We start from the raw sequence: 22672 nt of genomic DNA, 5'->3' as shown, positions 1-22672 counted from the left end.
CTTTTTAAAGCCTTCTTTTTATAATTTATAACTATTTATAGTGATACTCCAATCAGGATTTTTTAGACATTTATTCAGGGCCTGAATTTCATTTTTGAAAATGGGGAAATTCCCCTCTTAGGTGACTCTTGTGAGAGGGGAAGCAGCACGGACTATGCTTTCACAAAGGAGTCCGCTACTGAATCAGGCTGTTTATTATTCAATGCTTTTTACTTTTGCATTTACTTCTAGATTTATATATTAAGTTGCTCAAGCAGTTGGCAAAACATTTAAGCTACTTTTCTTATGTTATCACAAACTTACCACTGACAGAAATAGTCAGCTCTACTGCTTTTCCTTTTGCATTTAAATAACTACATTTTCGTGTCAATCCATGTTCATATTTACTACAAACAATGTGCTGTTACTTTAATTCAGCACTTGCAGGCAGCAAAAATAGACTCGGTGTGAGTCCGCGTGCAGTGAACGCTTTAATCCGTTAACATGAGCGCGGAAAAAATACGCACCACGTATGCACTGCAAACAGAGTAATGTGAACCTGGCATTATGTGTGTGCGCTTCGAGTGTGCACGAGCACACAGTCTCCAGGAGAGTGCACGAGCGCTGAATGGTTAACACTGGCAAGAATTAAAAAGAAATGCAATTTATAAACTTTAGTGACAACACTGCCTCGATTGTGCAAGTGACAATTCCTGTGTCAACTGTGCAGCGTGCAGCTCGCTTATAGACAGACGTTATGCACTGCAAACAGAGTAATGTGAACCTGGCATTATGTGTGTGCGCTTCGAGTGTGCACGAGCACACAGTCTCCAGGAGAGCACGCGAGCGCTGAATGGTTAAACACTGGCAAGAATTAAAAAGAAATGCAATTTATAAACTTTAGCGACGATGTGACACTGCCTGGACTGTGCAAGTGACAATTCCTGTGTCAACTGTGCAGCTCGCTTATAGACAGACGCGATGTGGTGATTTGAAGACATTTGCATATTTTGAGAGAGAAAGAGAGAGCGCGTGCGCGTGGTGATTTGTGAAATTACGTCTCACACAAGGTTTTCAAATTACTTTATAAGTTATTTAATGAAAAAATATGATATAATAGCATTATAATTATTTCACCCGCGCTGGACAGAGACTGAGACGGTGCCGCTGCATGTCGTGCCAAACCTTTCACGGCAGCGTCATCAGCTTGAGATCATTTTTTTGAGATCGGCCTTTTAGAGACCGCCGATCAATCATCCCAACGTGATTATCGGCCGATAGTGATCGGTAGCTGATCTATCGGAGCACCCCTACTATTAATACATTTATTATAACATTCACACATAGTGTTCAAATTGGGATCTGTAATATATTCTAATGTTTTAAAATAATTATCTTCTGCTCGGCTGCTTTTATTTGTACAGTAAAAAAAATACATGCCTGATTCAAGTCTCAAAAATGGCCCAAGAATATTAATTTACTAACTTATTAATTTTAAGTTAAATTGTGCTTTGTTGGTATAATGTCTGCTAGAATGTTAGAAAACATTCAGTGTTAAGTAAATATTTTGAAATAATTGTTTTTTAATTGATTTTTTCTTTGAAAAACAAGACAAAACAGTAAAAAGCACATTTTGGCTATTTAATTTATGTATTGGTGAAAAAAATTGGCAAAATACATGAGGAAAAAATGCGAAAACCCGTGTTCGGTATCCAACCTTTGGCCCAGTGTTTCCTTTTGTTCGGCTTTGGCCAATAATTTTCATTTCGTTGCATCCCCAATTCTGTGATATTTTTTCAGCTATTTTTGAAAACTTGATGCTAATCTCTATCCACTGCCTTTATATGGACGAGCATGCTGGACATTTTTTTTTAAATCATCTTTTGTGGTCTAGTTAAAAATATGAATTATTCTTTTCTACTCTTCTGAAACACATTTGAAAAGCCATTGTGAAAATAGAGAAAATGGCGGATTGCGGATAGCTTGAATCTCTTTTTGAAAGTGATTTTTTTTGCCATGTGGTGTATAGGCGGAATTGTTTTTTGTTTTTTTACATCACATTCTCATTGTGTCTGTAATCAAGCTGTAACTCAAAGCCTGTCATGCACACTTACTTGATGTGTCCACTTCTGCGTCCTGCATCACTGTGTGCAGGGTTGTCATTGGAACCGAAGCTGCATCACTGTCACGGTGACCGTTACTGACTGGTGATAAACAACCTGAGAGTAGAGGTTGAATGAAATGTGAGTTACATTTATGTTTAAGCCACACCTAGTGGTTTAGTGGATTACTGTTGTATGTACTGTATATTCAGTGTATGTATATTCATACGTTTGCATGTTTTCCGGAGTGAAGACCGTGTCTGGTAGGTCACACACACAATTGTAAATAGGACGGTTGTTAATATAGCTGTTGCTGCACAAGCAGTCAATATGGACGATACATTTTGGATGGGAGGTGCTGAGGTCTGGGCTTTTGCAACACCAGTCCCCCCTTCACCTAAAAATGGAAGAATCAGTTAGAACACATACTACCAAGATCAACTTTCATTCTAAAATTCTGTCATTATTTACTCTTTCTTTCTTTTGTTGAAGAGGTAATTCAGTAATTTTATTTATTTATTTGGTTTGGTAATTAAGCACTTTGAAGGTTGTATGTTTTGGGTCTTTTACTATGTCAGTAAATAGTACAAACATTAATCTGACTGATTTATATGAAACAGACAATTGAAAAAAAAAATCAGTGGTCAAAATAATGATTTGTTTAAAGATTCAGTTCTCAGGTGACTCACTGACTCAATGATCACTGGAGAGGAAGATTATTATTAGTTATTAACAACATTTCATTACATAAATTGTGTGGCTGCAGAAGACTTGGAATATAACACACAAGTCCAATGAACTACTTTTTGTGCCTTTTTTGAAGCTTAACAAACATGATCACAATTTTTTCATATTCTTCAAGAAATTCTTCTTAGTGTTCCACTTAAAATAAGCACGATATAGGTTTGGAATGACATGAGAGTGAATAAATCCTGATGGAATTTTCTTGTCTATGTAAACTATTCTTTTAAAACACAATCAACAGATTCCAAAGTTTTTAGAAAACACTCATCAACAACTATAAGGATATGAATCAATAGCACGGCAAATCTTAATGAGTCTGGCTTTTACAAACACAACAACCGCAGCTGCCTTATTCTGTTGCCTTCTCTTTCTTTCTAAGCCCCCCTCTTCCTGTTGCTGGTGGTGTATCTGATCAGCAGAATGCTAAAAGACCTCTGTCAATCCATGATGAAGTGGGTTCAGGGAGGATCGACCCTCAGTCCATGCTGAGCACTTTCAAAGAGCATTGACTGATCCTTGCTGGATAAATACCTTCTCCCTTACTTAACCCGTAATCACATTGAGAGAATAAAGAGAATAGAGATAAAACAGTGAGAAAAGGGGTAAAAGTACTGAAGCTCAGATAAGAGCATGGAAAGAATGAGTGCGAGCAGGGGTGAAGAGAGTACCACAAATTTTAGAGGATGAAAATGTGAAGAAAGTGTGTCTTTAAGCATGAAAGATTTTCTCTCTTTCTTTTGTTGCTTGATTAACATGCTGTCCACTTAAAACCGAATGCACGGATGCAATATACTGATACACATCTGATATTCTCCCAACTGCTTCTGTTCACATAACCAAGTGTGTTTACGTGAGTACTCATCAAAACAGACAATTCACAGACATCATTCTGTGTGTATATCTCTGTTCATGTGCGATAAGACACGAAAAGAACTGAATTCAGTACTTGTGCGCTGTCTGAGAGGCGCGTTTCTGTGTGCATGCTCATTTTCATTTTTGCATGAACTATCCTTTTAACATGGGTGCTGAAAAAATACACGCTGTGAAACTTACTTTAATGTTAAAAATAAGATGGATGGCTTAAATATCAGGTTGTTTTTCACTTGAAATGTTTAGCAATTACACCAAATGGATACTCATTAAAATGACCTCCTTTTGTTATGTGCAGAAGAAGGAATCTCTCAAACAGGTTTGGAACAACCTGAGGGTAGGGCTGTGAATCATTGGGTAAACAGCGAATCGATTCGATTCATAAGGTTTCGATGCGATTCAAGAACGATTTTTGCAAATTCAGAATGATTCAATTCGAGGCGATTCACAATTAAATTCGATGCGATTCAATTAACGATTGTGCATTCTTTAAGTGCATTCACAGTATTATTTAAATGCTTCCCCTAAATTCTTTAAATGCTTAGTCAGGGGGCAAATTACACAGCAGCCTTTAAGGAGTCAGAGAGGGCAAACAAACAAACAAAAAAAGAAAACACTTTTCCATTGTTAGATGTTAGTTTAATGATGCTATAGCATGACATATGGCATATGTAGAAATTTACCCTAGTAAAAAGTAATATATTTAAAATCGCCTACATTTATTTCAAACGAATATTAACATATTTACTGCATCACTCGAGACTTACTGATTGATTTAAAAAGTCGAATTAAACTTTATTTGGAGTTACTTTATTATTAAGCCTAAAATGTGTTTTAATGTCACTAATGATGAGGTTTGTATGATATTTGAATAATAAATGTCTTTAAATGCAAGATATTTAAAGTGTACCTGAAGTATACTTGCAATAATTGGTGACACACCTTTGAATGATGTGAGTTTCTTAATCTTATTTTCATAAAATAAAATGGCACAGTATTTAACATTTCTATCGGCGAATGATGATTCTGAAAGTAAATGCACCCGATGTCTGTTTGCTCTAATAACGAACGCATTTTTTTTAAGCATTGAAATCGTGATTCATTCAATTCTTAGCGTTTTAAATCGATTATTGGCCGAAATCAACAATTCACGATTCAAAAATCCATGTTTCAAGATCAATGCATATGCATCGTCAGGGTTTGTAATCAATGCATTGAGAAAACGAACAAATCGTTACACTCCTACCTGAGGGTGAATAAATGATGACAGAATTTCAGTAAGGGTAAAATCTTTGCACCTCCCAGTGGCAGCTGCCACTCGACTTGCCACCACTAAATGCGCCTGCCACTCGACCTGCCACCGCTATGTGCGCCTGCCACTTGACCTGCCACGTTACCCTGCCCGCTGAATGCGCTTGCCTCGCGACTCGTCACCGCTATTGCGAACAGGTGGTGCGACACTCAGGTGCTGTGCGCTCCATTATGGCTTTAAAGAGAGGATTAACCATAACTTAATGCCGCAAATAAGCAAGCTCAGCGGAGAGAGCGTTTTCAATTGATTTCCTCCCTTTAAAAGCATAATGGCGCATGCAGCACCGAGGCGTCACGCCTGCTTCAACATCTCTCCCCATTTACACTCCGATTGATGCATATAAACAAACAAACAAACAGTGCATTTCTACAATTATTAACCTATTTGCCACATAACATATGTTTTATTCCTCCCTTTAAATGCATAACAGCGTGCACAGCACCAAAGTGTTGCGCCTGCCACAACTTAGCGTCGCGCCTGCAACATCTCTCTCTGTTTACACTCTGATTGATGCATATAAACAAACAAACAAACAGTGCATTTCTACAATTATTAACCTATTTGCCACATAACATATGTTTTATTCCTCTCTTTAAATGCATAACGGCGCGCGCAGCACCGAAGCGTCGAGCCTGCCACAGTTTAGCGTCGCACCTGCCTTAAAATCTCTCACTGTATACACTCTGATTGGTGCATATAAACAAACAAACAGCGCATTTCTACAATTATTAACCTATTTGCCACATAACTTATGTTTTATTCCTCCCTTTAAATCCACAATGGCATGGGCAGCACTGAAGCGTCACGCCTGCCTCAACATCTCTCTCTGTTTACACTGTGAATGATGCATATAAACAAACAAACAGTCCATTTCTACATTTATTTACCTATTTGCCAGCTTATTCCACCCTTTAAATCCATCATCAAATCTCTCACTGTTTACACTCCAATTGATGCATGTAAGCAAACAGACTGTGCAATTCTACACTGCATTGTCTTATGTTTAATCCTCTTTTTAAATCCATAATGGAGCGCGCAGCACCTAAGCGTCGCGCCACCTGTTTGCTATAGCGGTGGCGGGTCGTGAGGCAAGTGCATTCAGTGGTTACGGGTAACATGGCAGGCGCATTTGGTGGTGGCAGGTCGAGTGGCAGGCGCACATAGCGGTGGCAGGTCTGGAGGCAGGCGCATTTGGCGGTGGCAGGTCAAATGGCAGGCGCACATACCGGTGGCAGGTCCAGGGGCAGGCGCATTTGGCGGTGGCAGGTCGAGTGGCAGGCGCACATAGCGGTGGCAGGTCCGGGGGCAGGCGCATTTGGTGGTGGCAGGTCGAGTGGCAGGTTCAGGCAAGTTCAGTTTGTGTGTGTGTGTGTGTGTGTGTGTGTGAGTCTATGAAGTTTTGGGTGTGAAGTTGCATGCAATCAGTCGTGTGTGGGTTGATCACAATTATCAGTTATAAACGTCATGTGTCATAAAGGTTGTTTTGTGTGTATGTGTGAGAAAGTCTCACCCAGGGAGGCAGTTTCCACACACTGCATTGTCTGTGTGAGTGCAGTGCTTGATTTGGTGTCTGTTGAGTCTGCGGCAGTTCTGGCACAGTGCGCAAGGGTGAGAACCCCAGACTTCCTTAAACCACCGAACTTCACATACGTCACACACTGCCGACACTCCTACACCATAACCACAGTCCTAATCGCCCACAAGCACACAAACATAATCAGAAACACGATAAGTACATTGGATGTGTTCATTTTTTTCTGAGAACACAGCTTTTGTAACCTTGCCCTGTTTGCAAGTCATTTAAGGTCATGTGTAAGCCTCTGGTGGCAGGGATATGATACTACAGCATGTTTACATAGTCCACAATTTGGGGCTCTGCCAATTTTAATCAATTATTTGAAAAAAAAATTACATTATCAATACTTTTCTGTGTTTTATTAATATATTCTATGGTTTACACACACACACACACTGTCGATCAAAATATTGATAATGTAGCTATTAAATAGCTTGGAAATTATAAATGAAAAACTAATTTTATCCTTAAGTTGTATGTCAAGGACTACTAAACCATCAGTCCAACAGTTGCTACAAAATAACCTGATAAACTAGCCAAAATGAGAAACTATATGGGAATATTTGGATTAACTTGTCAAAAACAACTGCATAAACCAGTCTATAGGCTGATTTGCTGGCCTTAGTTAGTCTTCCAGATTTGTCAGGCTGGGGTTTTCAGCTGGGTTGTCAGGCTGGGAGAGCAGTTTGCTGACCAGCTATACCAACTGAGCACCAGCTAAGACCAGCAAACTTTAGAAGTTGGTGTCCCCACTTGTCGAACCTGTCCCCACCTCCAGCAGGATAAACATTCACTGCATAATCAAATGTTTATAAATACAACAGTATCTACTTATATATTGTCTTACAAAGTCAGTCAAACAGGTTCCTGACTTTGACTGCTGGGATTCATATGCTAGTTTATCTAAATGTGTTTAAAAATAAGTGACGGTTAATTATAGGTGTTATTTTCTTCACACAGCCTCTGGGCTTCTCAAATGTTGATTAATCAAGTGAATGACTTTTCAAATGTTTGCTTTATAGTAATCCTGAAATTATGGATACACAGCAGGGCATTTATCTTGCTCACTCACACACAATATCGCTCTTTCTCTCACCTCTTTCAGTTCTTGACCAGGTGGACATTGTGGGCACTTGTGACATTGTCCACCGTTGTAATATTCGTCCATCGAGCAATCCATTCCATATCTAAGAGAAGGGAAAAAAAAAAGAGTTAAATCATATAGCATGCAATATTGGCTTACAATACACACCAATTCAAAACTATGAGATCTGAATGTAAAATATCATATACTGCCAGTGAAGTTCTTAATTGTTAATTGGCAGTACGTATACAGGGAAAAAGTGCAAATGAACTTAAAATTATGCCATTTTACCGTAAAATACTGTCAAAATTATGGTTTTGGGAATAAAAACTATTATAATTTATGGTGAAAACCAGTAAAAGGACATTCACAGAAATCCCTGGATGACACTTCAAATAAAATTATATTTTATTTAAAAAAAAAATCTTATTTTTGTTAACAGCAATGTACATTTGGTACATTTGTGTTACATTTTCTGTTATTTAATTACTGTTTATTGAATTATTTAAGTGTCGTGTGTGTGAACCTGCACACTGTCTATACACAAATATAGACCATGTTTCATGCCACTGCCATGTACTCTGATTCCCTTTCATGGGAACTTCGAACTGCGCTTTGCCCACTTTCTAAAATCCACATAGCTGGTAAGTGTGCACGTTATGCTTTGCCCACTTTCTAAAATCCACATAGCTGGTAAGTGTGCACGTTATGCTTTGCCCACTTTCTAAAATCCACATAGCTGGTAAGTGTGCACGTTATGCTTTGCCCACTTTCTAAAATCCACATAGCTGGTAAGTGTGCACGTTATGCTTTGCCCACTTTCTAAAATCCACATAGCTGGTAAGTGTGCACGTTATGCTTTGCCCACTTTCTAAAATCCACATAGCTGGTAAGTGTGCACGTTATGCTTTGCCCACTTTTCTAAAATCCTGTATGGTAAGAACTACGTGCAACGACTTCGTGCTCTTTTTGAGTGGTTTAAAACCCCGGTTCCACCTTGGGCACCACTCCTCCTATCCTCTGGATACCTACTTAACAGGGTGTTGCTACTAAGGATCTGTTGAGACAGTTCCTTCAGCACATACAAAGAGAAACGTGCGGTAGCCCCTGTGTGACAGGCCAAGACTAGTATGATTCTAGGCTCTTGGTCGTATTCCCTTAAAGGAATCTATCTAAAGGAAGAAGAGAATGATGTGTGCTCCCGGTGCCTATTTATACTATAGTCGCACCGGTAGTGACGTCATGGCTGTCGCCGGCCAACGAGTTGGTGTTTTTTCAATGTATGCTTCAGACACGGGTCACGACGAGGCGTTCCCCATAGCGACCACTAGAGGACGCAGTGTCTCATTCCCTACTCAGGGAACCATGGTTACATAAGTAACCTGAGACGTTCTTTATGTGGCTTTCTATTGTATCATCTATATTATAATATACTGTATACATTTTACAGTAAAGTTCTGGCAACTATAGCTGCCATTTTTTTACAGTGTACTTCTTAGAATTAATCACTGAATTAAAATTAATTTAAAAATCAAAGCTCAAGGTTAAATTCGATCTAGATATAATTTAAATATAGGCTAGCCTATCTATGGATTTATTTACATTTTTGTTATTATTTTTAAATGTACATTTTAAATGCAACAGTTTAGCTACAACTAAATATTTCTAAACCTGTTTACGCCCCAAACGTTTGAATTTTAGGTTTAATGTTTCTAATGTCTATAGTTTTTAAAGTACAAAAACATAATACATTAGACAACTGCTTGAACAGAATCTGCAAAAACGAATCATTTCCCAGTCCGTATTAGTAAGAATTAAAAATTCACAAAACGATCTAACATACGATCTAATAATAGTTTTAGGTCAGCCTCTGTTTAAAAAAATATTAGATAGATTAGATAGATAGTAGATTATTTTGCTTAGAATTTACAGTCCATTTCACTATAGCGAATTATTAGCTTTTTTTTTTTTTTTAAAGGAAAAAGCTTTCGCTAGTTTCTTGCAATGTATGTAGGCTACAGTCAGCTATTTACGTTCGTTTCAATAATAAAGATTAATGTCTATTCATTTTCATCCATTCCAGATCTCAGAACACAGAGAAACAGATCAAGCGAGAGCACAAATCGAGGTGCCATCTAATACAAAAATACCTCAGTTAAATGATCTGTTGGGAATAATCTAACCGAGGCATAAAATACAAGAAAATTGAGAAGTGGTCAAACTGTACTAGGGCGCACTGCTATGATACAAAAGTAGAGAGCAATGCACCGGCTATCATGAATCTCCTGGAAAGTCACGTATTAGGGACAGTTTCATCCACACTTACATTGCAGCAGGGGCAAATCTCAGCAGTCACTTAGTTCTCTGTCTCATTAAAGTAATCGTCTTCTGTGGCTTTGGGCAAATTCGGTCCAGTTTCGCTTGCAGTTGAAGTTGACTGGCACATTTGCCCGGTGCGCTACAGGGCGCTGCGCGCTGGGACACACAGGCATGTCCTGACATGTTCGCACTGCTGTCACTGAAATCCGCTAAAGCCGCAGAAGAAAAGATGTGCGGGCCGGGCACTCGCCGCCTCAGTCAAAGTCCATTTCGTTGAGAAATGCTCTTGAATGGAAATTGCGATTCAAAGGGATTTCTCACAAAAGCCTGAATACGAATCTCATATAACATGATACCCGTTTGAAAACGTGTTGCGCAGTCCTGTTCCTCCAAATGTGATGATATAAGTTCTTTTTTTCTCTCAAATGAATGTGGTCTAAGATCTTTTTACTCGGTTTAATAATTGCATGGTTTATCTCGCTGCAGCAACCTCTTAAGGACACAAGGGGGCGATGATGAATTTACACATTGACCTCTGAAGTGGAGTCGAATGACTCTACACAGCTTAATAAAACTTAAATAGCACAACAATTCATTTCACATTCAATTCATTTTCATTTGTAGCTCATAACATTATATTACATTACAGTACATTGTATTGTATTGCATTCCATTATTAGACTGCATTACTTTAAGTTGAACGCTGCAGCTCAGCAAGTACCAGAGCAGGCCATGTTTACTATGCCTCCCCTTACTCAAAGAAAATATATTTCCTAATCTATGAATGATCAATAGATTAAATGAGATAACGGTATATTAGAAATTATAAAGAATAATATATTGTGTAAATATATTACAATATATTGAATAATACACAAGGAATGGCTGCTTTCATGTAGGCTATTGAAAAATATGTGACAATATATTTACTTATATATCACAATATATGTCATTTTATATTCAGTAACACTTTATAATATACAGACATATAATAAGATATGGTACTGCATGTGAAAGGATATATATTGAACATATAACGCTTTGGATAAAAGTGTCTGCTAAATGACTAAATGTAAATATATTTACTCATGCAGTATATACACACATATATGGAAATATGTATTTCTTTTATTTAACAATCATTTATGATATACATGTTTAATATTTCAAAATTCACATTTATATGGTAACATCTATACAGAGGTGGACAAAAGTACACAATTCCATTACTTGAGTGAAAGTATAGATACTGCCTGTCAAATATTAGCCCACCCGCACAAAGGCAGCTCTGGCAGTGTGCACACATCTCTGTGTAGCCATTCATCCACATTTGAACCAAGTGGACTGCTGTAAAATCCACTTGGTTCAAATGTGAAATTGTTGTAAATACAGACTGATAAGAAAAAAATCATACCTGCTTTAAACCCCAGCAACACAACTGTATAACTGTACAACAGCAACATTGCTTTAACAAAAAAGCAAAACAGCAAGATTTATTTGACATCAAAACAAACATTCAAAAATGCTCTCTAATCGCTCTCGATGCACTTTGATGTCATAGACAGAACAGTCTGTGCAGTGCTGCTTCAAGTCAAACAACTATTGTGCTTTGTTAGGAGGTGCACAACAGTTCTCCTGTAGCTTTATAATATTTTCATGTACACAATTTTACAAAATCGGACAATATTGTGTCTAATATATACCACAGTATTAACTTCTTATTATTGAATTGTTGTAAATAAATATCACATTTGCAAATGGTCAGTGTTCAAAAAATGCTGGGAGGTCACTTCATGTAGCCTTACAAGATTACTTATAGACTGTCTGAAAAAAAGTGACGTTTTAGAGAAGAAAGAAAATCACCCACTGACTTTCAAAGCTGCTACATAGTAACAACTTTCTACTTCGAGGACCTTGATAGAAATGTAGTGGAGTGAAAAGTATGTTACTTGCCTTTCAAATGTAGTGTGAAGTTAAAGTCATAAGTTTCCAGAAAAATAATACTCAAGTAAAGTGTACTTAAGTACAATACTTAATTAAATGTACTTCGTCACTGTCCACCTCTGCGATCTATGTGCAAAATATACTCAACAAAGGATCAAAAGTTATGAATATTAGATTTATCCTTGTCTTCAGTTCTATATCAATATATAGCCATATATTTTCAATGCATTGCTGTATATTGAAAAATATAAGCACTAGTTTCTAATGTATGGAAATGTATTATGTAATATAACGCATTATGCAGTATATTCCCATATATTTTTGTTCCATAAGGGTTATTTGACCTGACTGAGAATACAAGGTATCAGTTTTCTTGAAAATTATCACACACAAACTATTATGAAATTGTTAAGCTAAGTGAAAAGTTTTTGTGCAAGAGATTGGTGTGTATGTGTTGATGAAAAGATAACGGCAGAGACTGGTGTGTGTGTGTGTGTGTGTGTGAGAGAGAGAGTGAGGGAGTAGGAGGGCACTGTAGCCTTGCATAGCAGTCATAGTGGTTTTGGCAAAGGAGGAAAAAACAGATAGAGAAAGTGGGAGAGAGTGCGTGAAGGACTATTTTTATATTCTGTCAAGAGTTATTGTGTCTGAACTGGACCAGGTCAGAAACAATGTTTTGTCCCTTAACTGATCTTAAGCAACTCAAATTACAGAACATCATGATGTTATATTAACAAAAGTTTCACAGATAGTTTGGCCATTGTTGTCATGAGTGCTGTCGTGGTCGTACATGTGATCACCTCATCCCTGAATCTTATCTCAGCCCGTTCCTGTCCTCTTCCACTTCACACACATCCTTATCTGCAGCATAGATTTGCTCTGACCTCTAAAAAGATGCATGTGTATGTGTTTTGACGTCCAACTTTATATTTAAATCTAAGACAGATGTTGTTCTATGAAGGTGCCCTAGTAAAAAAGTAATATATTTAAAATACGTTTATTTCATACTAAGTATAGTTAGTATAGTTCAAATCTATTAACATATTTACTGAGAGATAACTCGAGACTTACTGATATCAAAATTATAATTAAACTTTATTTGGCATACTACATGTGCACAATGCACATTTCTCTTAATATTAAGTCTAAAATGTGTTTTAATGTCACTTTTGATGAGGATTGTATGATCTTTGAAAAATATCGGTCTTCAAATTCCAAATATTTAAAGTGTACCTTAAGCATACTTGCAATAGTTCCACTTTAGCACAATCAAATATACTAAGTATATCTTTAATTGGACTTTAGCACTACTTCTGCACAATTAAAGTGCATTAAGTACAAAATTAGTTACACTTCAAGTATACCAGTTTAGTGTACTAAAAGTACAATTGCAGGGTATTTTATTAAGTACATAAATATGAAAATGTATTTGTAAAATACTTAGCATGAAATAAATGTATTTCAAATACATTTAAGTATATTTATTTTTTACTAGGGCAGACAAAGTCTGTAATGTCGAACTTCGGCAAAAAATATAGTGCGACTGATTAACGCAAAGAAATTCTCTTGTAGACATCAAACCGAAACGCTTGAATTTTAGGACCATGTAGAAATGAAGGCATGTGTGCTAGTGCCTGTATGAGCATTTGCATCTGTGTCTGAGTGTATGAATGTGTGTGTTAGTGGGAGTTTTAAGTATGAAGGCCGTAGAGCAGAGCCAGACTCAGGAATAGTTCAGATAAGAACACTTTAACCACCTGGAGAGAGACAGTGAGACACCTTAAGCATTAAGTACTAACATTAATTAGTACTACAATTAAAAGGGTATATTAAAATATAAGTGGTTTAAATATGAAAGCTAATTCATCCTTGATGACAGTAGCTGATATGGGCACATATAAGGGACATCTCTGTGCACCTGCTGTTGACAGAGGAAAAACTATGAAAAGTGGCATAAGAGCCCCCAAAATCATCCACGTTACTGCCTCGAGGGGTTTGCCTTAGACCAGCAAAATAGGCATAATGAGAAAAACAAACATACACCAAAGAGGACCTGAAAGAAAACTTTTTTATTTTTACTGATCATTGTACTATTCTTTTGTTTTACTCAACTGACTTCCAAACCTGATTTGCTTTCTGGAACACAAAAGATGTATGAATTTGTAAAGAAAATGAAGATGTGTCTCAGTATGTTTTTTTTTTTTTGGTCCATACTAGACTTACTAGACTTTTGTCCATACCAGATTTTCATAAAATATCTTCTTTTATGTTTTTATGAAGAAAGAATGTCCAGTCATGCTGGTTTTGAACAACATGAGGGTGAGCAAATGATGTAAGAAATGACTGTCACCAAATTACTAAGAATGTGTTATCTTGTTTCACATAATGACAGTAATTAGTTGCTGATCATTAGACACAATTTCCAGTGCACACTGTGAAGGGTAAGTATCACTTAGATGAGATTTCATGAATGTGTGGGCCATTTCTACACCAGCAAGCTCACTTGAGCCCTACGGTTAACATGATATATCAAGGTATGAATGTTAAAAACACTTATTTTCAACAAAAAAGCTTGTCCACTCATATAAAACCATGGATTCTGTCATATAAATGCTAAATAAAACATCAAATGATCATACTATGCCTCAGTTTTGTTTAGTTTCTTTCCCAGAAACAGCTTATGAACTTCAATTAGGTATGATTCTGCTGCAGAGAAAGTAAATACATGGCAAATTGTTCCAAAATTAGTTTTTTTTTGAGAAATACATGTCATGAATTTATATCAGTTGGTCAGTGCCAGCTTTTTGCACATGTCCTGCTGTCTTTTAACCAATGCTGCGTAACCCCAGCTTCAGCCTGACTGGATGTTTTATTAACTGAAAAGTTTGACTTGTCAAAATAGGACACTTGTGGCCAACACATCATGCATTAATAGGATGAGACCAAGAGATTTCATGATTCAGAACAGCTTGTGCAAGCCGAAAGATGAACAAAAACGTAATAAAAAGGAATATGCTTGCAGGTGTATAGCTGCTTTTTGAGGAAATAGTTTAACTCTTACTCAGAGGTGTTGTTGTACTCCAACTAAGCAGCAACAAATGGTGTGACATGAAAGAGTAGGTGGAGCTTATGCTAATGACTTCCACTGACCACAGAGCAGCCGGTATATAAACAGTATAAACTTACCTCGCCCGCTCTGACAGCTCTCTCAGATGCACATGAATCAAAGTCAAAGAGGCTGTAGTGATCAGACTCTGGCACGAGAGAGAGACGCAGAGAATGTCTGCTGACTTTTGAGGGGGATGAGTGATATGATCAATTGAAACGAAGACCTTCCCTAAACAGGAATATAATAATGTAACTGAAAGATGAGCAGAAGGCTATTAATTTTTTAGGCCTCGTACATGCATACTCTCACACACTAGACGTGCGTTGTGAAACACCCAGCCTCACTGATTAGTGCGGGCCACATCCCACTGACAGATGTTAATCTTCAGTTGTTGGCACAGCATTGACACCACAGAGAATGATAAACTTCTTGCAGCTTGTTATGTTGTATCTCCATTTGTCGTTCCGTCTGCTTCTTTCTCTCTTTTTCATCTCTTTTGGGTAAAATGACTGGACTGGATTGGAATGTGTAAGTGTTTGCTTGTAAATATAAACTTGACATCATGGATAGACAAAGAGAGAAAGGTTAGAGAGGCTTAAAGTTGGTTGTGTATCATGTGTCTTTTGTTCTTTACTCCTTTCTCTGTTAAAAAGTCTTAAGTGTGGACTTCTTCTCTGGATGCAGAGCCATAGATGGGAAGAAAATATCAAACCCTCCTCTTTGTGCTGTCTTTTTGTAACCTTCAATTAGAGAATGGAGGAATCAACTAAACGTTTTAGCCTGGAGAAATATTGCTTTCTTTTTTCTCACACTTACTCAACATTTTTCAAAGTTCTCCTCAGTTGTTAATAATGAAGACCAGAATATTGCATATGTCTATATGTGCACATGTAAATAAAGTTTAAAAAAATTATTTTTTGGGCTGGGATGACATTTCAGTCAACTGTTAAAAAAAGCAGACTGCACAATGCACACACATTCTTATTGCCATATGCATATGGTTCCATGAAGAACCTTTAACATCCATAGAACCTTTACAATATACAAAAGGTGCTTTATAGTGCAGAATATTTTTCACACTAAGAACAAAACGGTCCTCTTTAGGGCATTGAATAGCAAAAACACCTGCTCACAATCATTTAAAATATTTGTGGTTTTTGTCAACCACTAACTGTGAAATAGTTTTAGCAGCCACACCTTCATTTTCCTTTATTTAATTAGGCCCATGTGTTCATGGCTGATCAAATACCCACATAGGATGAATACTTCACACCTTTGCCCATATGCTGCTTTAGGACAATCAGAGAGACATAAACTCATTTGAACCATTTTGACAAAACTCACATGTTTATAGCAGCAACTCAATTTAAAGTATTGAATATTTTCTGAATGTCCTGAAAAGATGACTTGTGTTGAATTATTATGTATGCCAAGTGTTTCTATGTACAGAAACATCTGGCCTGTTTACAGGTGTCTGGGTGTGATATAGAACGAGAGATTGTCTCTCTCATTTATCAGAACATTTGTCAAATGTTGGACTGGTCCCTGGGGATGAAGGAACACCAGCAACCTCAAAAACTGCTTTATAGACTCTTACTTAAATACATATGCACATTCACTTAAGTGGCTTTACTGTCTGTCCGCTAGAGTTTGTAATGCAAAAAGTTAATCTGACCTATATGGAGATTACAGTTTTTGAGAAGCGTTATACATGGACGCGCTCATAAAGATAAAAGTTCAAAAAGACAGTCACTTGCTTCATTCCTGAATGATTCAGCATTTCGAACGAATCAATTGAATGAATGATTCAGTGATAATATCAGTGACTTGCCGTCACCTGCTTGCGATTTAGTTACATTTTTTGCGTATAATTTCAGTTACTTAAATAATTTAATATTTCTGTATTCAAAATGTTATATTTAAAACATTAATCTCCACATGAATTTAAGAATTTAATTGCACTCATGCCACCTCTGAGCCTCATTAAACGTCTGAAAATGTACCTACAAGCCACTTTTGTGTTCTTCTGTAGTAGGCTACAAATTAATTTATTAATACTAATTTCGTATTAAAGCTTTAATCAGGATAAACCCGTATATTAAAAGCTAACATTGCCGAACTGTATTAAAGCTTTAATCAGAATAAAACCGTATATTAAAAGCTAACAGAAGCATTAGCATTTACAAATAACAGCGTATCTAAATGTATGAGACAACAACAAACAAAAAACATACCATCAAGAGCCGTGCTTGCACAGGTTCTGCGCGATCCTCCTCACTAATATCTCTGGGTCTCAATCAGGCTCAAATTGATAAGCGATATTGACGACGTCATTGTCAGAGAAACCAGGGCAAAAGTTACTGTTAGCAGGTACATCCCTTACGAAAAGTAACCATTTGAAAATGCTTTGTATACGTTAAAGCTTCCATGCAATTACAAATGATCTAACAAACATCGTGAAATCTACCTTGTGCTGACGGAGATAAAGGTGTAAACCAGGGGCGGATCTACCGGGGTGGCACGGGGTGGCAACTGCCACCCTAAGAAAAAGAAATGATACATAGCCTATCAGCTTGCCTTATATTGTGATCTCGAGTTGCAGAATAGGCTATATTTTATATGCATTTGAGAGACGTTCTTTAATGTGATGCATATATAGCCTACATGCATGCACAGTTTGTAACTTTAATCGTCTTTTTGGTCATTCTTTGAATTAACTGACGACAGAACTACATTGTACGCTCATAGTTTTTGTGTGTGCTTTATTTATGATTAAGCGATATAGAGCGTGCGCCTCATAGCCTACTGAAGAGTGCGCGTCCTGAGCACAGTACGGCTGACAGGACAGGAGAGTTTGTTTTCTGACATAATCTCATCAGACGCAGTTCACTGTTGTTCTACTGAAGCTCATTTGGCACATGTTCCTTTCCGCGCTCGTTTGACTTGCGCCTGGCGCTGAGGTGATGTTGAAGTGCGCGTCTGAAAAGTCTCCCGTTTGATGTGGTCGTAAAGAGATACGGCGGTTGCGCGTCTTAATTAATGCACTTCTTGTCAAGACAAAAAGCGACAAAAACTGCAGTTGTGAGTGGGGTGGCCAAGCTTAGGTCAGTGGTGGCCACGGCCACCCCTGGCCACCCCCTGGCTCCGCCCCTGCACCTGCCACCCCAGAATTATGTGCTACTTTTCAGCCGCGGCGATGACAGAGAAACGCAAAATAATGGCAAAAACACGTCTTTTAATATAACTGATTTTAGTTGCCACTTTTTCCCCCAAACCATTAATTCAGTTTTCAAAACAAAGACACATTTCTCAAAAAGTTTAACAATGAGTAAGTTAAACATTAGGTAGCAAAACTGATGACCAGTGTTGGGCAGTAACTAGTAACTAGTAACTTAGTTACTGTAATAATATTACTTTTTGCAGTAACTAGTAGTGTAACTATAATTACTTATAAGATTTTAGTAATAATATTACAGTTACAGTCCATGAAACAGCTTAGTTACTTAGTTACTTTTGATGCCTCAACCCCGCTGATTTAAAATCCAACAATCAAATAATTCCTAGATTTATTTTCATCATTTTCAGGACTGGAACATGCATGTGATGTCCCCAGTGCAGCAGGCAACCTTGGAATATGGAAAAGCTTACATTCAGCAGATAGAAATATTGCATTATATTGATTTTGCCAGGAAAAAAGATGATCTGAGCACTGTTGTGAAAGTTGTGGATTTACTTTACACATTACATCCCACCCAAATACCTCTGATCAGCATGTATTAATATAATTGAAAATCTTTTTGGAAAATTAAAGTTTCTTACTTCGTGATTTGATAAAATACATAATAAAATATAATCGTATATTGGCAAAGTTTTGAAAATGTGTGTAAGCAGTTGCAAAAACCTGTAAGAAAAACTGTAATGACTAGATTGAAAAGTTTGAAAGACACATTTATGCTGGCTTGTCTTAATATCTTGTTTAAAAAACATAAATGGTTTGGTCAGTTAGATGTTCTTGATGTTTGCTAAAGTGTTGCTAGTGTGTTGCTAGGATATTCTGGGTGGTTGCTCGGCTCTTGTTATGCAGTTGCTGGGGTGTTGCTAGAGTATATGGTTGATAGAGTTTGTTCTTGGTGATTACAGACATTCTCACCTCTGTTAATAACAGAAAATCAAACATTATTTTCAAAACTGATCCAAGTTTCAGTGCTTTGGTATTATTGTATTTCTTTCTAATGTCTTAGTAATGAGTAATATATTACATTCTTTGAGTAACTAGCCCAACACTGCTGATGACACACCAATCAGAATCTCTGCATGCTGACAACGGAGAGAGGAGAGAGCTGCGCCAATCATCTACAGGGGTTTTATACTTACACATACAGTATAATTACACTTTCTAATGTCTGGAAATTCAAAAGTTTTTGTTGCTCTTAAACTTGCACTAAACATGATTATACCATCTAAGTAGCCTATGTAATTTTAATAGAACCGCATGTCTTCTGTGATACAAGCTCAGAAACATTTATAACCTGTTGAAGTTTATGTTGTGTATTGACTTGGTGCCATGATGGATATTGAAATGTTGTTATTTATGTTTAATTTTAAACAGTATAGATTATTACTTAATAGTAATACAATATTTGTGAACACAACTGTGTATGTCAGACCATACATCCCCAAAAACTATGCATGGGGGCTTGCTTTGGTTTTGCCACCCTAAAAATTATTTTCTAGATCCGCCCCTGGAGTAAACACTATAAACTGACACGCGATGATAGAAGCACACGATCCGTACGGAGCATGCGCGAAATCATGAGGACGCGATTTTTGTCTTGATGTTTGCGCAGACGCACTGAAGGGGAACCAGTATGGGGTTATTTTAATGACAGTTTGAGCGCGCACACTTTGAGCTAGAGGAGAGACACGTTTTAAGTGCACGCACTCTCTCTGGGCGAGAGCAGCATGTATCTGAGCGCGCGCGTCCGGTTTTGTGCGAGAGCAAAGAAAATCTGCGCGCGAGCGGAGAGATTCGCGCATTATATTTATGTGCTTTCGCGCTACAATAATGCGCTCTCGACATTTGTCATTAAAATAACGCCATAAAACAGGGGAACTGAATTCTCCGGAACAATAAACCAGGAAATCATCAGCGCGTTTATAGGAGAAGGGGCAAAGCGGTGTAGAATAAAGGTAAATTATGTGAAAAATAATGCGTTTTTTTTTTAAACGAAGCATTAACACTTGTTAGACTGCACCCCATAAACACAATCAAGCCTAGAAAAAAAAAACAGTCAACCACCCCTTTAATAATTCAGGATAATTTATCCAGCAAACACACACGTGTGTATATACAGTGGTGGCCAAAATTATTAGAACCCTAGTATTTTCACCAGCTAAAAAGTCACACACACACACATATATATATATATATATATAGTGTTCTCACTATACCGTCCTTGATGCTCATGACAAGAATAGCATGTATAGTTATCTTTATTGAAGTGAATTAGATTTAAATCGCCGTCATGCATGAATGAATGATATTTTTGCAATTTTACACATAATAATCCACGATGATCACATTACACAAAACTGAAATTGCACGTCAAAATAACACATTGTCAATATTTTTTGAGACCCCCCAAAATTTCACAAATCACGTTTTCAGGGGAGCCCGTGTCTTATTAAGGGGAGCCGAGCTCCCCCTAGCTCCCCCGTAGTTCGCACCCTGTATATATATCCACCACTGTGCTGTAAAAGACTGATCTGTAGTTATCAGAACAGTTTGTTTGCAGTTCTTGCTGCTAAAGGTGGCACACACAGATTTTAAATTTAAAGGGGCTTTTTTTTTTCTCATGGCTGATAGCAGGTGTTAGATAACAATTTTTATTTCATTTAGATTTACACAGTAATATATAAAACAAAACTCCCTGTTGAGGAATTGTAATAAACATGTATTTTCATTAGCATATTTGTGCATCTACAGATGAATGTGTTTTATAATCAATAGAGAACACACTTATAGGTTTGATGTTAATATTTACTTTTTATAAATGCGTTACTAGAAAAAATTGCAGTGCTTCATTTTGCAGTAAAGTTGAACTGTTTGGTTAAGATAATTTTGTGTTTGGATGGCTGTGCTAATTGTTTTGAGAACAAGTACATTGCATTGGAGAAAAGTGTCAAATCGATTGAGAAAAACTGTAAATCAAAAGGTTTTGCTCATCACTGAACACAAAACAGACACAGACTTTAATTTGCACGTGTCAGGATTCATATAATCTTGATTCTGGTGACAGCCTAAGGTTAAAATAAATTAAAAATATTCAAAGAAAATATTAAATGAATGTTCCATAAACAATAGAAGTGAAGTTCAATCAACCAACAGTGTTTGTGGAATAAAATGACAGTGAGGCACCACATACAATGGAAATGAATGAGACCAATTTTTTAAAAGCAGAAATATGAAGCTTAGAATTTTATAAAGCACTTAATTCTGTTGAAACTTGTTTATTTGAGCAGTAAAGTTGTTCTTGTTATTTTTATGATCATTTTAGAGTTTTTAGGCATTATGTTGTCATGGCATCAAAGTTGTAAAATTGTATATAATTTTACTTTACATTTTTTCCACATGCTTATTCTTTATGCTTGTATGTTTGAAACAGTAAGTATTAATGTTTACGGATTGACCCTTTCACTTCCATTGTGAACCTGGAATGTTCTTTTAACATAATATTAGCAGGCCTCCATAACCTTCGAAATTACTTTAAATAAATACAAGAACATTTTTTTTTTCAATCAGAGTAAATGGGCTGTACTTTGCCGTAATGCTCTGAGTATATGTGGAATTTCAGTTACTAAGCAACAGGTGCTGCGCACACACACACACACACACACACACTCAAACGGATGTGATAGAGCACAAGAAGAAGAAAAAAAACTGAGCACCAGAAAGAGATGGGAAGAATGCCTGTTCCTAATGATAAACAAAAAAACGTGATGATGAGATATAACCAAAACTCAGCCTCCACTGATAAACAACGCAACTGAGCACTTTCCCTTCATCTCAGCAATCTCCAGCCAAAACAAAACAGCCCTCTCAACTTCCGTCCCTCACTCTCAGCTCCTCCCACAGCCGCTCACCAATTCATTCTGAATAAAGCCACTCATTCTGAATAACCTCAAACACTTCACTGCAGCATTCTTCATCCAAATCAGACACGGTTCACGACAATAAAGCAAATGCAATATCCTTTTCCCGAACTGCATACATGGCACGCTTGCTGCATGTGAAGTGCTTCTCTGAACTCTCGCTTCTCAATAGGGTAAAGTTTATGCCAGGAAATAATTCTTCTTGTAACATAAGAGTTTATATGTTACACTGTTATTAATTTTGAACTGACAACAGGGATTAGTAATGAATACTGTATTCTCACTGAGGAGCATTAAAATCTTCTGAGCCTTGTGGCAAAGAAAACAATAAAGGTCACATTTAGTTACAGTGAATAAAAAAGGATAGGGTTGAAAGGATAGTATTGCACTGGCTGGATGTGAATGAGAAGACACCTCAGGACCTGACTGTTTAGTACATATAATTATTGTCTTGATGTTTGCTCATCTTCTAGAGCTTAAT

General features: G+C 37.1%; 1 protein-coding gene and 1 long non-coding RNA gene across 2 annotated transcripts in view; both read right to left on the bottom strand.

The window, feature by feature from the left end:
• LOC107700892 (uncharacterized) overlaps positions 1–2482 on the bottom strand; it is a gene marked incomplete at its 5' end in the record, with an annotated part of 6114 nt that extends 3632 nt beyond the window's left edge. The window contains 2 exons of the mRNA XM_016502730.1: positions 2094–2198; positions 2311–2482. Of these exons, the coding sequence (XP_016358216.1) occupies positions 2094–2198; positions 2311–2482 (277 nt within the window). The remainder of the gene's footprint in view (positions 1–2093; positions 2199–2310) is intronic.
• A 4041-nt stretch (positions 2483–6523) lies between these two features.
• LOC107700902 (uncharacterized) lies at positions 6524–10161 on the bottom strand. The gene is made up of 3 exons (XR_001635589.1): positions 9994–10161; positions 7680–7770; positions 6524–6696 (listed from the first exon to the last, which is right to left on the bottom strand). It is a non-coding gene; the product is annotated as an uncharacterized LOC107700902 (long non-coding RNA).
• Between the last annotated feature and the right edge of the window lie 12511 nt (positions 10162–22672).

The sequence above is a fragment of the Sinocyclocheilus anshuiensis genome, unplaced genomic scaffold, assembly GCF_001515605.1.
Source record: "Sinocyclocheilus anshuiensis isolate Anshui unplaced genomic scaffold, SAMN03320099.WGS_v1.1 scaffold438, whole genome shotgun sequence".
Taxonomy (NCBI): Eukaryota; Metazoa; Chordata; class Actinopteri; order Cypriniformes; family Cyprinidae; genus Sinocyclocheilus; species Sinocyclocheilus anshuiensis.
The sequence above is the reverse complement of the archived record's forward strand: the minus strand, read 5'-3'. Positions and strand labels throughout refer to the sequence as shown.